At 29.4% G+C, this 23,008-nt stretch overlaps 1 protein-coding gene across 1 annotated transcript in view; it reads right to left on the bottom strand.

Annotated features, from left to right (window-relative positions):
• LOC119613878 (acylglycerol kinase, mitochondrial) overlaps positions 1-17,076 on the bottom strand; it is a 49,514-nt gene extending 32,438 nt beyond the window's left edge. The window contains exons 1-2 of the mRNA XM_037969951.1: positions 16,849-17,076; positions 16,678-16,795 (exon numbers count right to left, since the gene is read on the bottom strand). Coding sequence (XP_037825879.1) covers positions 16,678-16,795; positions 16,849-16,949 — 219 coding nt within the window. The 5' untranslated portion in view covers positions 16,950-17,076. The remainder of the gene's footprint in view (positions 1-16,677; positions 16,796-16,848) is intronic.
• Between the last annotated feature and the right edge of the window lie 5,932 nt (positions 17,077-23,008).

Below are 23,008 nucleotides of genomic sequence, written 5' to 3'. Positions count from 1 at the left end.
TTTAGCGTATTCAAGTCGAATTTTACTACAATAGATTTATTAATTAATGAAATATGTGCGTTTAGGTGATTTTCGGAAGTGGACCTTATATGGGAGCTATGACCACTTGTGGACCGACTGAGATCTACGTTTATAGTATGATTTCTGTTCATATTATATTTGCATGTACAAAATTTTGTATTGATACCGATATATTTGAGGGAGTTATTAACGATAAACTAATTTCCGGGAATATATACCTTTGTATGGGGGCTATGGGAAATATTGGATCGATTGTAAAGATTTTGAACATCCCCACAGAAAATTTATAGCTTACTAAATTGATATTGTGTTGCTTATTTTGTATTCGAAAGTGCTTACAAACTTACACACACTCTGGCTTTATGGCCGCTTGAAAAAGACACACAAACTGATATACTTGGTTTGCGATATTGTGTGTAGATTATACTTTTTTATAATATACTTGTGTGTGGAAAAGTAGCTATTCCTACATTCTTACCGATATACCTTAAGTAAAATTGTTTCTACAGCACCTTTCTAGCTGGAACACAAGTGTATCAAAAAGTATCTACTACAACTTTCTAGGTTAAATACATGTGTATTAAGAAGTATCTAAATTTGTATATTTTTTAAAAAATGCTACCCAAATACATGTATCTAAAAATTCATTCATAAGTATAAGGCCATTCCAATTATTGCTTAAAATTCATCTTAACATTGAAAAAATGTTGATCCAAAAAATATTTTTCAATAAATGAAAAATTTTTTTGTTGATTAAATTACAGCACACTTGATTTTTTTATATTTTAATTTTCATATACAATGTTAATCACAAGTATATTAAGATGTAATGCAAAAAAATTTTATTAAAAATTTAAACTTCATATCCAGATTTTATATACAAGTAAATCAAATTATAAGTAACACAAAGTAAGGCACACAACATTGGTTACAATTCCGAATACTCTGAAAATTTTCTGTGGGGATAATTGATCACTACCCTGAAAAAATAATGTGTGACAAAATTCATCGAAATACTTTTTTTAGTTTCTGAGAAAACTTCAAAAGAATTATGAAAAAACGTAATTTTTTTCGAGGTAGTCTGAAATTTTTACTCATAATATTAAATATTTTGGGTGAATTTGGTTGATTTCTTTTGCTTAGTTTTAACGTGAGCGTGTTTTACACAGACAGACGGACAGACGGACATGGATAAATCGACTTATAAGGATCCAGAATATATATACTTTGTTGGCTCTTAGATGAATATTTCTTTGTGTTACACACGGAACGACCAACATCAGTGGTGATAGAGGGTATTTTTCATAGATTACATTAAAATCTTAATTAACGTTCGGGAAAATTGGCGAACTTGCAATAATTTGCGTGGGATCTCTCATATGTAACAAATTGTATATGTGGAAAACTGTTGTAGTAAGAATCTTCAAAATCGTTTAGTGGGATTTTTATTTATATTGCTTTTAGCGTAGCAAAGCACACTGGGTAATAGCTAGTTATTTATTAAAAATAATTATAATTAAATATCTTGTATTATTATATTTTTATTGCACCAAGATGTATATAAATGGAAGAGGTTATGTAGAAACTCATACTTGTGGCCCGAAATACATATTTTTAGTTAAAATATGAGTTTCTGCACCACCAAAAATACAACATTATTAATATAAAATGAAACATTTTTGATTAAAATTTTTTTTATTTAAAAATTATTCAACTTTATCCCAAAATGCTTATCATTTTAAACTGAGCATGCTCAACTTTAAAATAAGAATAATAATTTTTAATTTTAAAATGGGAAGTCAATATTGTGAAATTTTAAAAGTAAAAATTAAAATTTTCAAAATAAGAAAAAACCAGCTTGGCTCAAAATCATCACTATTTTCTATTTAAAATAAGGTTGTTTTTGATTAATTTTAAAACTTTTTTTGTGTATTTACGTTTTGAAGTATTGATTTCTATGTGGTAATATAATTGAGACCCAATAAACACTGATTCAAACCTGTGAACAAAGAATAATAAGAAGTTGGAATATGACATTGTTTTACAACAATAACATATCCCTCTCTACACAGACGAGTTTCGTGTGAATTCAACACACTGGCGCAAGTCCGACTCTCTCACAATACTTCAAAAATTTTTCGCGAAAATATGAAGATAATTTCACTTCTTACCAGTGTTCGAAAAGAAACAGTACCTTATTCGTACGGTAACTTTAATGATCACACCTTCACCCTTCGTTTTTTTAGAGTACGTGGTCTTGTACATAAACAATATACACTCCCTATCGGTTTCGTGTTGCGTACACAAACAAAACGAATAAGGTTCGGCACTTCGTACACTAACTCTGGCTCGATTCGTTTGCATAGTGAGCGCTATGTTTTGGGTATTTTTAGCGTGGGTTTTCGAGGATTTTTAGCGTACTTTTTAGTGCTCTTTTACCGTACACGTAGTGTACACTCTTTTGCCATACCGAAGTATACACTCTTTTACCGTTCAAGTAGTGTACACTCTTTTACCGTATACGTAGAGGACATTTATAGAGATCATGTGCGTTAATATGTGGGAAATGTGTGAAGTGTTTTATTTGTTTCCTACATTTTTTTTAAGGATATAAGTCAAACCAGTAAGTCCAATAAGATGCATTTACACCATTTAAGTAGAAAAACTCATGGCATATCTGCTTGTTTACTATTCCTTATTCTCAGTACAAATATTTTAAATTATGAAAAGTTTTTGAATATAAAAAGTACCAATATTTTTTGAATAATACTCCATAATTTGGACATTTAAAGACTTTTTTATAATCAAAATTTTAAATTGGAACCATAGAATATTATAGATCTTAGTGTTATAAACGATTTCTGAAATAACTTTACATTTTTCGGAAAAACATTATTTAAAGTCTAAAACTGGCTTTATATACAAATATATAAATGATCATATCTTAAAAACTATACATTCAATTTTTTAATCTTCACCTATTTTGTGTTCAGCATGTTCATCTTGTTAATATACAAAATAAATTTTAAATAAATTTGAAGTTTTAAAAAATTTTGTAAAATTTGTATGGAAGTTAGCACTTATTTTCTTCAATAAAAATTTAACTTTGAGATAGCATATTAACAAAAATTGTTGTTAAAAGTGCAAAAATTACTTTTTTGGTTTCAAATTTATACCAGACGTGGATCATGCATTGAGGAATCCTTTTGCATCAAAAACTCACTTTGCCCAAAATTGAATTCGCACTTTTTGCATATAGGGTCACGATATGCAAGTTGGCATATCATAGTCGAATAGAGTGTTAAAAACTATGAGAAACTACATTATTATTTTTTCGCGGTTGGTTAAAAAGTTCACGCACCAAATGACTGTCCGGAATCCAAATCTTAGATAATTAATTTAAATATGCTTTTGAGTATTTAGTTGTTTAAAGCCAGTAAAATCGGTCCATAAGAATCTGAGATATGGTCAAAACAAATATTATCAACAAAATAACTTTTTATGGACTTTTTGATTTAGGGATGTAAAATAGTATATTTGCAAAAAATCAAAAAGTTCGGAGATATTGGCAATGATGAGTCGCGATGTGACAAAAATATACTTCTAGGTAGAAATGCCCATATATAAATATTTTAATCTTAAAATTAAAAAAATAAAAAATTTAAAAAAATTTGGTTTATATTAGAAATTGGGGTTGGTGCGTGATGTTTTTGATTTAAATGACATAAAAAAATTATTTTCAATAATTATACAACATTGGCCATCTCGTAGTGGTATGCCAAAAATTTCGCCAAATTAGTTATACCCCTAATGTACACTAACAGAATGTTAGTGTACTCCGTACATTTTTAGCGTATGTGTATAAAGTATTTGTTCAAAGATGTACGGTACCGTACACTAAGATACCGTACATTCTTTGTTTTCGAACACTGCTTCTTACAAATTTTCTTACAAACACAACACATTCTTTTGCGCATTTTTACACCGTTAAATAGCCCGAAATAGTTTTTTTTTTGTAAACGAGAATATATATTTTTTTTAATTTTTTTACAATTAATTTTAGAGGAATTTAATAAATAATAAATAAAACTATAAAAATCGATGTTGCAAATTTGAGTATTGAAAATGGGAAATAAATTAAAAATAAACATAATATTTTGCAATAAATGTTTACAGATCAAATGTGCAATAAAAATATTAAAAAATCTGTGAATGTATAAATTTAAATGTTTTATATTTTTCCTAAAATTTTTAATTACGTTTTTATGCAACTATGTAGGTTTGGAATCAGTGGTGAAAGTGGTTGGAGCAACAAATTTCACCAATGCATTCTTAGAGTTAGGTACCGAATGACAACTCCTTCAGGTACCAACTGAAAAGCACCAATTTTTTTATATTCTTTGCCTGTGAAAATTTTCTTTACTAAATAATGTATTTTTCAAATTAAAAAGTATAGCCATTGAAATAAACATGATAATTTAAAAAAACGTTAAATAAAATATAATGTGTGATATTTATAAAATTTTCAAAGTTCTGTTTCAATTGAACTTAGACAATTTTCTTTCAAAAAAATAAATTATTTTAGAAAAATAAAAAAATAAAAAAATTTTTTACAGCAAGGGAGCGAAAAAAAACGCTAATAATCGGAGATATAATTGCAAAATATGATGAAATGTATAGACATTCAGGTGATGTAAAAAAATATATGAATTTTGCAATAGTTAGCATTATAATTAGGGCTTGAAATATGCATGAAAATACTAATAAAGAATACTTGTATTTCAAGTATTCTTTATTAGTATATTTTGAAAAAATTTTCAGTTTTAAGCTTACCTTAAGACTTTTTTTAAATTTGAAATACTATTATTTGATTTCTAACTGTCTTTTTGTTTTAGATGGCACTAATTTTCCATTTGAAAACAAAAAATTTTAAATTTGTTCTCAAAGGCTATGTATGAAATTTAAATGTTTTCAAATATACCCTGACAAACTAAATTATTAAATTATTTTAAACATAGAACTGAAACTGAGTATGACAAAATCTAAGTCTGCTGTCAAAAACCTAAGACGTAAAAATGTATTAGTTGAAAAATATATAATCCAACAAACACAAACTCTATCGCTTAAAAATTGTTATGGTTTGGATTAGCCATTTTTATTCAATATCAGTTGACCAATGTAAGAAAGATCTTCATTAACAATTATTCTTAATTTTAAATAAACTCTTTCGGCTGTATTTATAAAAACTTATTTTAGGTTTATTAAACAATTTTAGGCAAAATTCAGGAAAATCGTATTTATAAACGTGAAATAGCTTAAAACACCTTCAATAAACCATTGACAATTAAAGGAATTTTATTGTAGGCTCGACCCTTCTTTAAGCCAACAATAAGTTGATTTTTAACAATTTTTTTTCTCAGATAAAGATTTTTCCGGTAATTTTAGGTTGATTGCGAAAACTAATTATGGTTTCTTTTAAAATAAAATCTAAAAATTCTAATTTTAACGTTTACAAATTTGTAAATAAAATCCCAGAAAATTTTTAAACGATTATATTTTGAGGAAAAAACTCAAATCTAGGCATTATTGGATTAATGCATGAATATTTGACAATATTCCAATTGTCCAGCACTATTTTTAGGCAATTTGGAAATGCCCGTCTGTCAACCAAATGATGGACAAAATCATTTGATTTGGCTTTTTCAAAGTTTGTTGGTTAAATATAATGCCATAAAGTAATTAACCATGTAAATTATATTGATTAGTGTTATACTAATGCAAAATATATTCGCCGGCATTAAAATTAGTCAAATATCAAAGAAATTTGCAAAAATTTATCAAAAATTACAAGGAAAATAAGTAAAAATAAGAAAATATGTCATAGTGATGTATATTTTGTCGCAAAATATCCGTTATTCGGATACTTTTAATAATAATTAGAAATTATATGTTATATTTATACATCTGAACTAAATAGACATTTATTAAAGCCATATATATATTTATTTTTCTTAAAAGTTTGTTTTTATTGTCAAAAATCTATTATAAACAAAAATATGAAATTAAGAAAACCGAATCAACGAATATTTTATCCTAATTGTACGCAACACTAACACATAAAATGACAGCCATATTGTACAGTGCTGCCAACTTAAACATAAATCAGCACAATAGTTAATATACGTTTATTATTTGTTTATGAATATCACAATTTTATTAATGGGTTTTAAGGCTAAAGTGTGCTTTAACTATTGAGTGCATTAAAAGCAAAATAGGATTTTTTTATAAATACAAGCGTTTGTGTTTGCTGGGTTGAGCCATTGACACTTGAAAATAATATTAAAAAAATAAAAACAATTGAAAAAAAATTTTTTTTTCTGAAAATGTTTTCAATAATTTTACGACACTTTTAGCAATATTTATTTGAGCAGCAGGGGCTATTTTGCCAAAGGAATTGTGCTAATGCTTAAATTAACGTATGATATAAACGATTATTGTTAATTTCAAAGCAACCCAAATACAGTCTAAATACACCCTACACCACTCTAATGGGAACGGCACTTTGTTTATGTCTTAAAGTTAGTAACACTTTCGTCATGTACATGCTATACAAGAATAAGCTCTTTATAAAATTCGACTCAACAAATTTTATATATGTATACGAAAATTTTACTATATATTGTTATATTGAGCAGAACATTCATCAATTAAGCAAACATCAATCTCTTGAATATAACTTCTACATTAAAAACTACTATATAACTTATTGCAACTTTCTCGCAATGTGGTAGGGTATGATGTATTCCGATACATTTTGTACTTTCATATTTTTGTTATTTTATGTAAACAAACACAGAACCTGTACGTGTGAGAGAGTAATATTTTTTACTCGCTGTAACAGTTCTAATTATTTTTCTATGTTTTTAAACATATTATCGGGGCAGGTAAAAATAACGCTCGCGATCGCTATTTTATTTATATCGCTCGTTTTAAAACTCAAAATTGCGAGTTTTATTTTTTAACACGCGAGCACAATTTTAATTAGAATTTTATGTGTTTTGTATTCGCTTCGTAAGCGATATTTACATGTTTTTGTTTTTATATATAATTATGTATGTGTGATTGTGTAGCGGTAGGTTTTATGACGGTCAGACAAAGCAAAAGTGGGAAAGTATAAGAAATATATTGTCTACTTTTTTATTTAAATTTGTATGTTTTTTATCTGTAGTTATGTATGTACATACATATGTATATTGATGGATATGCAAGTGATCTTTAAAGAATTTTTGATTTATTAGATTATTGAATGGTTTGGAAAATTTTATTATGAAGATAATAAAACACGTGTTGAATGATTAAATATGATATAAACATACATATAGTTTTTGTATGTATGTATGTATGTATGTATGTATGTATGTATGTATGTATGTATGTATGTATGTATGTATGTATGTATGTATGTATGTATGTATGTATGTATGTATGTATGTATGTATGTATGTATGTATGTATGTATGTATGTATGTATGTATGTATGTATGTATGTATGTATATATGTATGTATGTATGTATGTATGTATGTATGTATGTATGTATGTATGTATGTATGTATGTATGTATGTATGTATGTATGTATGTATGTATGTATGTATGTATGTATGTATGTATGTATGTATGTATGTATGTATGTATGTATGTATGTATGTATTTATGTACGTATGTATTTATGTATGTATGTACGTATGTATGTACGAATGTATGTATGTACGTATGTATGTACGTATGTATGTACGAATGTATGTATGTACGTATGTATGTACGAATGTATGTATGTACGTATGTATGTACGAATGTATGTATGTACGTATGTATGTACGAATGTATGTATGTACGTATGTATGTACGAATGTATGTACAGTGAATCAACTAAGTTTTTTGCCTACCTTTTTTTAACAGAATTTTGTTTTTTGTTCATAAATAAAATTCCAAAAAACAGGTAAAAAGTAAATTTATAGTTTCCAATTGAAAATAGAGATTGTGTAGAATGGGAAAACCAAGAAAAAAATATTAAAATAATAATTTTGCTGCATTTGTTGTTGCATTTTATTATTTTTCATCATAATTTGCACGTCAATAAAGTATTTTGCATATTGAAATTTCCGGTTAATTTCGTTGGGCTTTTCAAATTATTTTTTAATTGCTTTTTGGAATTTATTGTTTTATTGTTAAAAGGACACGTGTTAAGTATTTTTCAATTGTAATTTTCAAAAATCATATCCTCATTGTGTGAAACTGTGTAGTTATTTGCGTTAAAAATGTTTAAAAGGAAATAATGAGGCAATTCCAATATAAAAAACTAGTTTAGATTTTTAGGACAATTATAAATCAATGAAATTCAATTATGAGAAGGTTAATCAATCATTAAAAAATATAAAATATAGAAATTGATGAAATAACACAAAGAATTATTAAAAAAAAAACGCACTGAGTTGTCATTCAAAATCTTTAACTGACAAAGGGGAGCGACTTGTATTCAAGCAAAAACCATTGAAGTCCTCATTTATCTTCTCCAAAGTCCATATACGAACTTAAAAGAACACTATGTTTAAATTTAGACCTCTAAACAGACCTTAGGTTGCTTCGAAACAATATAAAGTGAACTATCGTGTGGTACGGGAAAAATACTTAATTTAGATATTTACAAATAGATTCGGTTCTCATCACCTAAGATCCACAAAAGCAATATTTTTCAACTAATACATACACTTATATATAGTTAGAACCCAAATCAAGAATAACAATCCAAATCCAACTACGCCTACTGTATTTTATTCATAAAATAATGCATTCAAAATATGAGGTAGAATATCAAGATTCTAGCATGTAATAGTTCTATAGTGGTATACGGTGATATCCCTATACTTAGAGTGGCTAGGATGGTACTTAGTGTTAGCTTTATTGAATAAGAATCAATATTACACAATTCTAAATGAAATTCACACAGTACTCCCCAAATAGATGGGGTTTCCGTAATGTAGTTTTTGTTTATCAATACAATATGACCAAAAACCCAGATTATTTTTGTTATAATCTATAGATTTATACCCCACTAAAATTTTTTTCTAGGTCCAAATCCATTGATTTCCTAATATATCATGTATCCAATTCAAAATTACTTATTATTTTCGAAATTAAATCAAAGAAACGATAGATTTCATGTTAAGTCAAATATTGAGAAATTATTATAGGTATATAGGATAGTAAATCGGTTAAGAAATGTCCAAACTTAGTCGTTCCACTACTAAAATATCTAAAAAATGTTATTCTAATACATAGGAGAAATAAAAATATTAAATTTTATAAAATAATGCAGCAATATTAAAAAAATGAACAAAAAACCTAAAAAAGCAAAATACTTTATTGACCTTAAAAATTAACAATACGTTCACATTTGATCAAAAATCTCGTTAATTAATATCACGATTTTACTTTTTATGGTATTTTATTAAAATATAAGATATTCTTTAAAAAATACAACAAACAAATTGCTTTATTTTGCTAAAAATAATTGTTCAGATAAAGTTTTTTCTTAAAATTTATAAAATTTTACATAGGCAAATTACTTAATTGATTCACTGTATGTACAAAGTGTCTACTACTTTGCAGCAAATAATGTACGTACATATGTATGTGCGTACATACATTTAATGGGAAACTTATTTGGTTATGTCATATTTATGTATAAATTGATTATGTTTTATAAATTTAAATTTTTTTCATTTACAAAATTATAAAACTCGCGATTAACTCGTTTTGACTCGAATCGCGAGCGAGTTCTATTTTACGCTCTTTAAATTTTTCGCGAGTTTAAAAATTAAACTCGCGAGTCGAATAGATTTATTCGCAGGAAAATGAATTATTTAAATCGCTCGAATTAAACTCGCTCGCGAGCGAATTGAATTCAGTCGCTATCTGTACCCTGCTTATTATCCTTTTTTTGGTCACATTGAAGAGAATTTTAAAAAAAGAAATATTTTTACTGGATAGAGAGACTAGTTTTCCACAAAATTCACTTTGTTGCATTTGGAATGCACATTATATTACTATTTATTTAAAAAATAAGGAAAAATGTACTAATTAGGAACAAAATTATTGGCACACTTAATTAAAAACTATTTGATATTGGTTATTTGCGAAAATTTTTGTATTTAATTGTGAATTCGTCTTGTTTTATAACTTATTTCAGGTATAAAATTCACCAATTTTTGGTTATCCCCTTTCCAATATTTTGCTTTTTTTCTACATGAGGCTACTTCAGCCAATTTTTTTTAGTTTTTGGCCACTTTTTGCTTGGCTATCAAACTATTGCCACAAATGTTCTATCGGGCTGATATATGCAATTGTACCGGATGTATTACAACATAAGAAATAATGTATGGAAGTCTTATACTCACAATGAAACTATTCGCGACTTGGTGTGAGATTTTCTTTTACAATATTTACATTCCACCTTATTCCCATAATTTTGTCATTCCTAAAGCGGAAATAATCCGCTGAAGCGGACATAAATGGACAATGTTTTACTTCTTTTAAAAAGTTTAAGTTTTTCGAACTCAGTGTTGGTCTTTTTCTATATCGTTTGGCAGCATTCATAGCTACAGATATTAAACATTTGTTCATCCGAGAACTGAACTTGTTCCCAAAAGTCATTTGGCATCTTCAAAGCGCTTCTTATGGTTCAGTTACCTCATTTCAGAACAAATATATGTAATAAAAAAATATAATATAAATACCAATAAGAACACGACAATTGTACTTAGCCTATTGCAGTGACCTCCGAACCGTAATTACAGAAATATGGATTACAATCTATTCTTTAATCTCTGCCGTAATCTGCATTATAGACGTTTTCGGAATCATTAACTTTTTTTTAACTATTTGGCTGTTTAAATATCTATGACCAAAAAAATGTTTTGCATTTTCAAATAGAACTGCTTCGTTGAAACGCAGTATGACTCTCCGAATGAAATCTATTTATCATATCTAGTGCAACGTAGCATTTCATAAATACCTATGCCTTGGTTATGCAAATAAAGAATCATTTTACACTGGGATTCTGCGGATTTTTTTTGTATTCAGACCTATTAAAAAAAATAAGCTAATTCTATGAAAATTTTAGACCATCTCACTTTGACACGTGATAACTGATCTTTCGAGGAAGTAGAAAAAATCGCTATTTCCCCCAAAAAATTTTAGTACCATTTATTTTTAAGATAGTTGGTAAGAGTGCTAATAATTTTGTTCAGGAAAATTGAGTACTTTTTTGAATATCCTTTGTTTAACAACAAAAATGATAAACATTTTGCAATGCAACAAAGTGAATTTTGTGGAGATCACTCTATCTAGCAAAAATGTCTCTTTTTTTTAAATCTATGCAATAATGCATAGATTTAAAAATTTTATTTCTAAAAAGTTTAAGGTGAAGGTAGTTTATAAATCAACAGATTTTGGTGTTTTTGAGTCTATTTTTGTTGAGATTATATTAGGGGGTAACATAATTTTGATTGGTGTTGTTTATCTTCCTGATAGTAGGAATGATAACTTGAGGGTTATGGAGGAAAGGTTAGGTGATTTAGTTGTTAAGTACTCTAATGTTGTTATAATGGGGGATTTTAATATGAACCTATTTAATCCATCTAATTCCTATTCAGTTCATTCTTTATGTAGAAGATTGGATCTTTTCTGTGTTCATAATAATATACCTACTCATTTTGATGTTTCGAGGAGTTCTACATCTTTATTAGACTTCTTTTTTGTTAGTCGTCCTACTTCAATACTACTAAGTAATCAAATGCAATGTCCTGTTATTTCTCACCATTCATTTATTTTTCTTAGTGTATCTGTTTTAAATACTCCTGATCCTCAATATATTGAGTTTAAGAACTATAATGCTATTGATATAGAAATGTTGCATCAGCAGGTTCTTCAATTTGATTTTTCTGAATTGTATACAAATACGGATGTTAATATTCAACTCTGTAATTTCATGCAATGTGTAGAATATTTACACTCACTTGTTCCTATAAAAAGACGTAAGGTTTTTATTCCTCGAGAGGACTGGTTTGATTCGTCTGACATCAAATACCACCTTTCACTTAGAGACTTGGCATTTAAAGCTTATTTGCTTACACCCTCAAGAGAAAATTGGGAGATATATTGTAGAACTAGGAATATGGCTAAATCTGTTGTTCGGAATGCAAAAAGGAAAGCGCATTTTACGAAATTTAGAGATCTTGATGCTAAAGGTATGTGGAATCTAATAAAATCCAATGGAGGATTAGATAATGAGACATCTGTTGAGGATTTAGATGCTGAGGAATTGAATAGGGAATTTTTGAGTTGTAGAATTGTAGATACAGTTGATTCTTTTGATTCAAAGCTTAATTTTGTTGATAGTAGGTTTTCTTTTCATGCAATTGATATCAATGAATTAGTGTTAGCATTTTGTAGCATAAAATCGAATGCATCTGGTCCCGATGGTTTGCCTCTAAAGTTTTTTAAGATTATTTTTCCTTTAATTCAAACACATTTTTTGTATCTTGTGAATAACATTTTAACTTATTCTGTATTTCCTATGAATTGGAAGGTCGCTAAGGTGGTTCCTATTAGTAAAAATGGAAATGAATGTAGTTTTAGACCGATATCTATAGTTCCCATATTATCTAAGATTGTAGAACATGTTATTAAAACACAAATGCTAGAATATTTAGATAGCAGCAATTTGATTAATCCCTATCAAACTGGTTTTCGTCGTGGTTATAATACCACTTCACTTTTATTAGGTCTGACAGATTCTATACGTAAAATTATGGATAGGAATGATTTGGCTGTTTTAGTTGCGCTTGATTTGTCTAAGGCGTTTGATTGTGTAAGTCATTCAATGTTAATACAAAAACTATGTAATTTCTTTAAATTCTCTTCAACTGCGTGTAAATTGTTATTTTCCTATCTTTCTAATAGATATCAGTTTGTTCAGTGTGGTCAATGTTGTTCTGTATGTTCTTTGGTCACAAGTGGTGTTCCGCAAGGTTCTGTTATTGGTCCCTTATTATTTTTATTGTATATGAATGATCTAACGGTAACTGTTGAGGGATTTTCTTGTCAATTGTTTATTTTTGCAGATGATATTCAGTTACTATTTGCAGGAGAATCTCAGTTTGTTGATGCCTTGGAGTGTTTAGTTAATACGGTGTTGTCTTCTGTTTCTAGTTGGATGTCAAGTTGTGGACTATGTATTAATCGTGAGAAGACCAAGGCTATGATTTTTAAGTCACCTAGAACTGATGTTAATCTGTCTATTATGATTGACAATGTTAGTATTGAGTTTGTAGAGTATGTTAAATGTCTTGGAGTTTATATTGATTGTCACCTTAGTTTTGAACATCATATTGATTGGCTATGTAACAGAATAAATTATACACTTCGTAGATTGTTTTCTTTGAATCTTTATTTGCCTACATATGTTAAGAAGAACATTGCTTATGCTTTATTAATGTCTAACATGTTGTATTGTGCTGAGGTTTTTACTGGATTTTGTGGTCGCTTAATGCGTAGATATAATCTTCTCTTCAATAGAATTGTACGATATGTTTATAATCTTAGAATTAGATTAGTCACTGCTTATGTGATTGACTTTTTAGGGTGTAAATTTAGAAGTTTTATTGATATTAGGGTAAAGTTGCAATATTATAAAATTATTGTAGAAGGTTTTCCGGAGTACTTGGTACAATTATTTGAATTTACGAGATCTGTTAGAAATCCACAAATAATATATCCTCGTATTAACAGTTCTATCTATGAAAGATCTTTTCGTGTTCGAACTACAAGGATTTGGAATTCTCTACCCAGGAGCTTAAGGAGTTTTAATTTCCCAATTAATATATTTAAAAACAAACTTGTAGAATATTATAATAGCTGTGAAATTACTTAACTATTAACAAGTTTCCAATTTGAATGAACATTTAGGTTTAAGCTTTTTATATTATTAAATTTGTTAAATTTTTATGTTTAATAGCTCATAATTTTGTATTTGAATATATGTATGTTAGTAGTTTTTAAGCCATATTTGGCCCTATGGGCTTGGTTATAAAATTGTATTAAATAAATAAAAAAAAATAAATAATGTCATTAAATCAAATTAACATCATTTCAAAGGTTTTTGCTTATTGGGGACATATTTTGTTATGCACTAATATATTAAACATTTTTTAACGAAAATATGATCCAACATAGGCTTGCCAGACGTACTGTTTTCAGCAGTACGCGTACTTTTTTTAGTAATTGTACTTTGAAGTGTATTACCTCTAAAGATGTACGGCCAAAGATTGTCAACCCAGCGACAGCTGTATCAACCGAAAGTTTTTTCCCCAGAAAAGAACTATCGGCTACAGTCAAACTGTTACAACAACAAATATTCCATAGAATCGCTTAAGGACTTCATAGATAATTTGAAAGTGAATTTAGTAAGCTCATATAGGCAAATTGTACTATAAGTGTTTGGGGTGCCTTTGTCATGTATAAAATAACGAGTTTATTAAAAATGCTTTAAAGTTATTAAAATTTGATTTAGAAATCACTGTAACGAAAGTTTTTTAATGAATTTTCGACATAAAAAAGACTACAAATGTGAAGGACATGTTTTAATGTTAAAATGGTCTGTAATGCTAAGCCATGTACCTATTCGATAGCTTTATCAAGCCTCGTTGTGGAACGATTTTTATTTTTCGTCGCATTGTGGCCTATTTTTTGAAAATTAAGTATTATTATTTCTTGGAAGAAAGTATTAATTGGTATGTTTTAAATAATAAATACAAAATAATTTAAATAATAATATATTTAAAACACAAATTCGAATAACAGAGTATAAATTTTAACGTTTTTGTAATTTTAACGTTTTTGTAGTATAGCTTGAAATACACATGTTACAATAAAAAATTACCTTATTTTTACTTTAAACATGTAATTTTGCTGTGGTATGCAAACGTGCTAAGTCCTCAAAACAATAAAATACAAAGAAAAAGTGCTAAGTCCCTTCAATTTGCTATTATAAACCCATTAATTAGTCATGTAAAAAGAAATATTAAACATTTTGTACATCAACGTCTAGGAAATGGTTGTAGTTTGTAAAATCTCCGATTGAGTAATACTTTTTTAAAATAAAATAATACAAGTAAATATTTACAAAAAACTGATCTTATTTAAATGGGACGATATAGAGAATAGTAGTTAGTAAAGAAATTTTGGTTCCTTTAAAACTTGTTAAAGTTGAATTGCATCGCTATACTGCTATTTTAAGCCAGTTGTGCGGTTTAAAATCGATGTGCGTAGGTTTAAACGTTGCCCTATCCTCATAAAATGTCGTAAATAATTTTTGGGTCTCATAAATCTTTTTATGTCGGATTTCATCACTATTCTACTATTTTAAAAACAGTTATATATATGCGAGCTATGCTCAAATATGGACCGATACTCGCAAAAATTAGTGTAGCGATTTACGTTCATTAAAGTTTTGTCTATATAGAATTTCGAAGCTTTACTGATATGTTTATAAGCGTTAAAATAATTTGCTGAAGGGGATCTTATTAGGAGGCTAGGATCAAATAAAGCCCGATGTCCGAAATTCTTTACTATATAATTTTTGAATACAAAAAATAACTGGGTCCAAATTTGATCACGATTACTAGCTACTCATCATATTTATTTGTTTAATCTCTTTTCTGAGGAGCCACTTGTATGGGGACCATGAGAAATCGCGGATCTACACGCGGACACATCTGCGTCAAATTATATCAAATTATCTTCAAAATATGACCTGTACGTAAGGAAAAAGTTATAAGAAAATTTGCTAAGTCCAGCAAAAAATAAAAATTCAGAAAAAGAAAACGTGCTAAATCCTAAATAAACGCCATATGTATTCAATAGTATTATTTTTAAATTGTTTCACAACTGATATTAAAAAAGGAGAAATCTAAGAATAAAACTGCATTTACAGATTTTAAAAATATGAAATAAAGGAAAAGTTATGAAGTTTTTTGCTTCACCTATAATAATTACAAAAGAGGAGTTGTTACGTTTCCGTACTAAGCTAACGATATGTTGAAATATTCGAGCTCATATCATAAAAACCAAACGTCCATTTGAAAAATTTTTGCATTGGAGGAGAGCAATATGCTAGCTACTGAAAAAGCTACGTTTCTCCAAACAGATATTTTTATTTTGTCCACCTAGATTTTAATTTGGAACCACAACACGTGTAATTTGTGGAGGTGCCCCTTATAATGCTACATAACAATTCTTAACCTAAAACTAGTTTTAGAAAATCTGGTGTTTGTTATACATCGCAAAATAGTTTTCAATCGCCTTACAATGGCCGGTTTTACAGGAAATTTGATTATAAACAATAAAAAAAATGGCTGTCCTCCTATACCCAAACTGAAACAGATTGTCAACAGTGGAACAATTACAACCAAAACACTTTCAGGGATGAAGGTTTGCTCTAAAATACACATACATACATATAATGGTGATCTTGAATTACATATTCTTAAATTTTCTTTGTGAAAAGCAAATTGTCTAGTCTAAAATTATAAATACCATTTTTTCACATCGCTTTTTATTAGCAACAGGGTTCAAAACTACTAAAACATTATTAGCCTTTGGAATCGAATATTGATTAACCTCATTACAAACATATCTCATGTGCCTAGAAATTCTGAAACAAGAAATTATTAATCTATATAAAAATAAATTGCTTCACTATCTTACTGGTATTCATTTCTAATGTAATTAACCCCATATAAGACTGGAATTGACACAATGGTTAGTTTTTTCCAATGACTCCTGGTGAATTGTGCAAACTTCTCCATAACCGATTTCTACACAGGTTGAGAATTACTCTACGAAAGCGAATGTCAAGATATCAAAAAAAAATAATATTTATGAAATAAGAATTCTCCAAAGAAAGGTATATTAACTAGGGTTCTATGGTTCTATAGTTGAAACGAAAAGTCGACTTTTCGACTTTTTTCATTTAGTTAAAAGTCGACTTTTCGACTCTTTGCATTTTTCGATACCCGTTAATAAAACAACCTTTTGATAAAACAGCAAACCCTAACAGCTGTTTTTGATTGTTGTGTGGTGAGTTTCTGTAAAAACGTAAACAAATGAAACAAAAACACATTTATTTTGTGCTAAGAAAAACTTATGTATTTTTATAATGTTTTATAGCCAGTGCAAGTGTTCTTGGTGTACACCATTTACCCCAATTATAATTCCAGTTTCTCTAGAATCAAGCCTTTTTAAAAACGCCATATATAATGTGCAATTCATTCTATATTCCATGACTGGTTGATAGAGTCGCGGAATCCATCGGAGATCAACCTAAAAAATGAAAAAGGGGTGGCTTTAACTTCTTGTTCCGTTCATATGGGGCAAGATTCGAGCCTCATCGTGTCAGATACCTCATTTGTGTATATTGCAGGGTCCTGGTACCCAACACAGCTTTATTGTAAACGGTCTCATAATAACACTTAGATCTTTTCTTCATTCTACGACTATGCAAGAATACAGCTATGACATATTAATGCTTTAAGTGCAGCATTAATATCAACCTAAAATCTTACTAGAGACCGGCGAACAATGTGATTCCCTATTAGTTCCGTCACTTTCAAGATCGCTAAATCACCACTTGGAAGACACAACCCATCAGGGAGTCAAGGAACACATCGAAATATTGGTCTAATATCCATAAAAGTATATGCTGGGATCTTATTACAGTCTAAGACCATCTAGCCAATATTTGCCAAAATAATTTTAGTTGATTGAGTTTGTTATTGAAAATGGACAATATCGGTATACGATAAACTCATCAGGGAGTCAAGGAACTTTTACACGGAAATATTGGTCTAAAATCCATAAAAGTATAGACTGGGATCTTAGCCAATATTTGCCAAAATATTTTTAGTTGATGGAGTTTATTATTGAGCTTCAATATTCCAGTATATCGAAAAAAAAACGACAAAAACAAGTTTTATAGGAACTAAAATCTTTTTGCCAAATTTTATGAGGATCAGGAAATTATTTTACAAGATTTATATGATCCAAAACCTTTCTGGGTTGGTCCAAAATTGACCCTACCCCCATATAAGTTCCCCTTCAGAAAAAGATATTAACTCCAATAATTGTAATAAAAATACCAATATAGCAAAGAAATTCCACATAAACAAGGAGTCAAAATCGTTTTGTCAAATTTAAGGGGATCGGTACATAATTTAACCTATCCCTATATAAGGTCCGCTTCGGGAAATTACTACTGCTCATAACTGGCTTAAAAAATGTATAGCTATAAAATTCGACAAAAAAAAAATGTATCTGTTGAATTTTGTAAGGGTCGGTCCACAGTTGACCCTACCTAAAATCTCAAACAGATTATGTCATCCGGTTGCTACACTTCCAACTTAAAGTTCTATATATGTTTTTATCGTGCACAAGATCGTCCGATAGCATTTATATATAATTTTCTATATACGGATATAGTCACATTTTTTGTAAAAAAAACTTTGTTGCAGTAGTACACACCCTAGCACGATGAAATCAGGAAAAAAATATATGCCATCCGATTTGTACATTTCCAACTTAAAGATCTATATAGGTTTTTATCGTACACAAGATCGTCCGATAGCAGTTATATATATTTTTCTACATATTTCCATAATAAAAATTTATGTAAAAAAAAGTTTCTTGTTGTAGTACACACCCTAGAACGATGAAATCCACAAAACAAATTATGCCATCCGATTTGTATATTTCCAACTTAAAGTTCTATATAGGCTTTTATAGTGCACAAGATCGTCCGATAGCAGTTATATATAATTTTCTATATACTTCCATAATAAAATTTTTTGTAAAAAAAAAGTTTGTTGTTGTAGTACACACCCTACTACGATGAAATCAGGAAAAAAATATATGCCATCCGATATCTACACTTCCAACTTAAAGTTCTATATAGGTTTTTATCGTACACAAGATCGTCCGATAGCAGTTATATATAATTTTCTATATATTTCCATAATAAAAATTTATGTAAAAAAAAGTTTCTTGTTGTAGTACACACCCTAGAACGATGAAATACGGAAAAAAATGTATGCCATCCGATTTCTACACTTCCAACTTAAAGTTCTATATAGGTTTTTATCGTGCACAAGATCGTCCGATAGCAGTTATATATCATTTTATATATACTTCCATAGTAACTTAACATAAAGTTCTATATAGGGGAGAATCCATGTGAAAGCGGACAGCAGTCGGATTTACCATCTCCGATTTTAATGAAACTTACCACACATATAATATATATAATATGTTCCACATATCATTGACTTTTTGAGTGGAATCTCATTCCAATGTAAAAATATCGCGATTTGAAAATTGAAAAATATGTTAAAATTTCCTAAAAGTACATACACATAATTGCCCGTAACTCTGAAACTACTTAAAGTCCAACATAATTTTTGATTTCATATTAAAGCCAAAGATATTGTCTTTAAAATCGTGTAAACAGAATATTTCACTTCCAAAAGGTTAAAGGTCAATTTTCATAGTGTATAATTCAATGTCAAATAGGTCAGACAGCCCCGTGTTAAACATTATAAAAATACATGGTATGAGAATACCTAAACTCTCTTCTATATTTAAGTGAAAAGTTTTCGATGGAGACTCGTGTAGTTCAGGAGTTATTAACCAAAACGTAATTTAAAACCAGTTTTTTATACAAGATCGTATGAAAAATTAAACAAACAGAAAAAATACAGATTAGAATCAATTTCAATTTATATGGTAAATTACATTGTATCTCATAAACCACTGGTCCGATTTAAATGAAATGTGCAAGAAAATTATGAAGGACGATCAGGCCTTACTGGAGGTATCCTTTGTCATCACAATATTAAAATAAAAGGTGGAAAACAGCGTTTAAGAAGTTAACTCTTCGACTTCAAAAATTATTTTAAAGCTTCTATCATCTATAAATGAGATCAAATTTAACTGATCATAAACTTTTCGTAATCTATACAACACAGTAAAGCTAGATCCATATTGCAATACTAATTAAATTTAAGGGTTTAAGAGATATAATTTAAATAAAGTAGTAAACAAAAGTTAAACAACAAAACTAAAATAATTTTTCAATTTTACTTATAACTTAGTACTACCATTAAGTTTTATAATACCCGTAATGTCTACTATAAGAAAAATTTAACTTCAGCCAAATCGGTCCTTATTTGCAGATTTGTGAAGCTTTAATATTTTTTTATAATCGAAGTATTTTCAGTAAGGTTAAATAAATCGTTCTTAATAATTTTCTTGTATATATTATTTAAATTGGTCCTGCAGTTTAAGAGATACATAGCATTTTCCATATAAATTGAATTGATTCCACTTTGTATTTTTTTCTGTTTGATTAATTTTTCATACGATTTTGTATAAAAAAAACTTGCTTTAAATGACGTTTTGGTTAATAACTCCTGAACTACACGAGTCTCCATCGAAAAAATTTCACTAAAATATAGAAGAGAGTATAGGTATCCTTATACCATGTCCTTTTATAATTTTTAATACGGGGCTGTCTGATATATTTGGAATTGAAAAATACACTATAAAAATTGACCCTTAACCTTTTGGAAGTAAAATATTTTATTTACACGATTTTAAAGACAATATCTTTGGCTTTATAACGAAATCAAAAATTATCCTGTACTTAAAGGAATTTCAAAGTTATGGGCAATTATATGTATATACTTTTAGACAATTTTAACATATTTTTAAATTTTCAAAGCGCGATATTTTTGGTCTGGAACGGGATTCCGATCAAAAAGTCATTGATTTAGGGAACACTTTCAAACCATAATATATGTGGGAAATTTCATTAAAATCGGAGATGGTAAATCCGAAAATTGCTGTTTTCTGTCCGTTTTGATATGGATAAGGTTTTAATCGTGAACAAGATCGTCCGATAGCAGTTATATATCATTTTATATATACTTCCATAGTAACATTTTTTGTAAAAAAAAGTTTATTGTTGTAGTACACACACTAAAACGATGAAATCAGGAAAAAAATATATGCCAGCCGATTTCTACACTTCCAACTTAAAGTTCTATATAGATTTTTATCGTGCACAAGATCGTCCGATAGCCGTTATATATCAATTTATATATACTTCCACAATAACCTTTTTTTTTTAAGTTTGTTGTTGTAGAACACACCCTATAACGATGAAATCAGGAAAAAAATATATGCCAGCCGATTTCTACACTTCCAACTTAAAGTTCTATATAGGTTTTTAGCGTGCATAAGATCGTCTGATAGCAGTTATATATCATTTTATATATACTTCCATAGTAGAATTTTTTGTAAAAAAAAGTTTGTTGTAGTACACACCGTTAGGTTAGGTTAAGAAGGGTTATACACCGCAAAAACGGTGTATATCCACTCGGAGACCATAAGGTCCATTGTGATTCCCTTCAAGAAGTGAAGATTCAAAACAGAGAAGCCAAAACACCACCACAACACAAGAATGAAAGAAAAATAGAAAAGAAAATAGGTAAAGATTGGAGATTCAAAAACAGAGAAGCCAAATCTAAATCTACGACAACACAAGAGTGAAAGAAAATGGTAGAGAGGTCATATTAATAGATAGTTAAATCCAGATAAGTAAGTAATTATATATATATAATAAAGAAAAAAAAACATGTCCCCCTATAAAGCCCAGTTAAAGAAGTGACTAATTCCCTTGACAAAAACTAGTAGACTGCGAGGGTTAAGTCCCGCAATTTCCCCCAGTTCGCCATGGAACCTATTCCCTAGCCATTTCAACCTGAGGTTCTGTATCCTAGGACACTGGCAAATAATATGCTCGATCGTCTCTACTTCCTCCTCATCTTCGCATAACCTGCAATAGTCCGGTACACTACTGTCCCACTTACTAACAAAGGTTCTAACTGAGCAGTGTCCAGTTAGAATCCCTATCAGAACCCTTAGACTGCGTCTGTCCAGTCCTATAAGTATTTTGGTAGCACCCATATCAAGTTTTGGCCACAGGGCCTTTGATATTTTGCAATCCAATCTACTATTCCAGGACTGGTTAATGATATCACGTATTCTTTGGAATATTAACCTATTATAGTGACAAATGGGTGGTTTTACCATCCTTTCCCTGTCATCTATATCAAGGTTCGAACCTAATCTAGCTAGTTCGTCCGCAACCTCATTACCATGCACATTACAGTGCCCTGGCACCCAACACAATCTAATGACAAACAGTCTCATAATGTCCCTAAGGGCATTTATACAATCTACAACTAGGTGCGAGTGTACCGTGTGACAATCCAATGCTCTAAGAGCAGCTTGACTATCAACATAAATTGTCACAACCGACCCCTGATCGATATGATTCCGAATCAGCTCCGTCGCTTTCCAGATCGCTAGGATCTCTGCTTGGAAGACACTACATTCGTCAGGGAGTCTGAATGACCGTTTTATGTTGATATCAGCGATATAGACACCGGCACCCGTGCCGGTATCCATCTTGGACCCGTCAGTGAAGACTGCACACCCACCAAACAGTCTATCGGATACAAGCCAATCATCCCTAGTTGGAAATTCTATCAAAGGTGTTTCCCCGAAGTCTAGAGTCGCGATATCATAATCCGTAATTCCGTGAAGGGAATTACCCTGATCAAGCAGACCTACTTCGTACAAAATTTTTGTATGATTGTCGCGCGAAGGTTTCACTAACGAAGACTCGTAGAGTCTTAGTAGATTCCTAGCCGCCACACCCGCTACAAAATGTTCTATAGGTGACAGGTTCAGAATGATGTCCAAGGCCGCTTGCGGAGTACTTCTAATGGCACCAGTAATGCCAATGGAG

The sequence above is a fragment of the Lucilia sericata genome, unplaced genomic scaffold (genome assembly GCF_015586225.1).
Source record: "Lucilia sericata isolate MDLA Ls3-8-SP2 unplaced genomic scaffold, ASM1558622v1 Contig000041F_arrow, whole genome shotgun sequence".
NCBI lineage: Eukaryota > Metazoa > Arthropoda > Insecta > Diptera > Calliphoridae > Lucilia > Lucilia sericata.
This window is presented reverse-complemented; position numbering and strand designations above follow the sequence as displayed.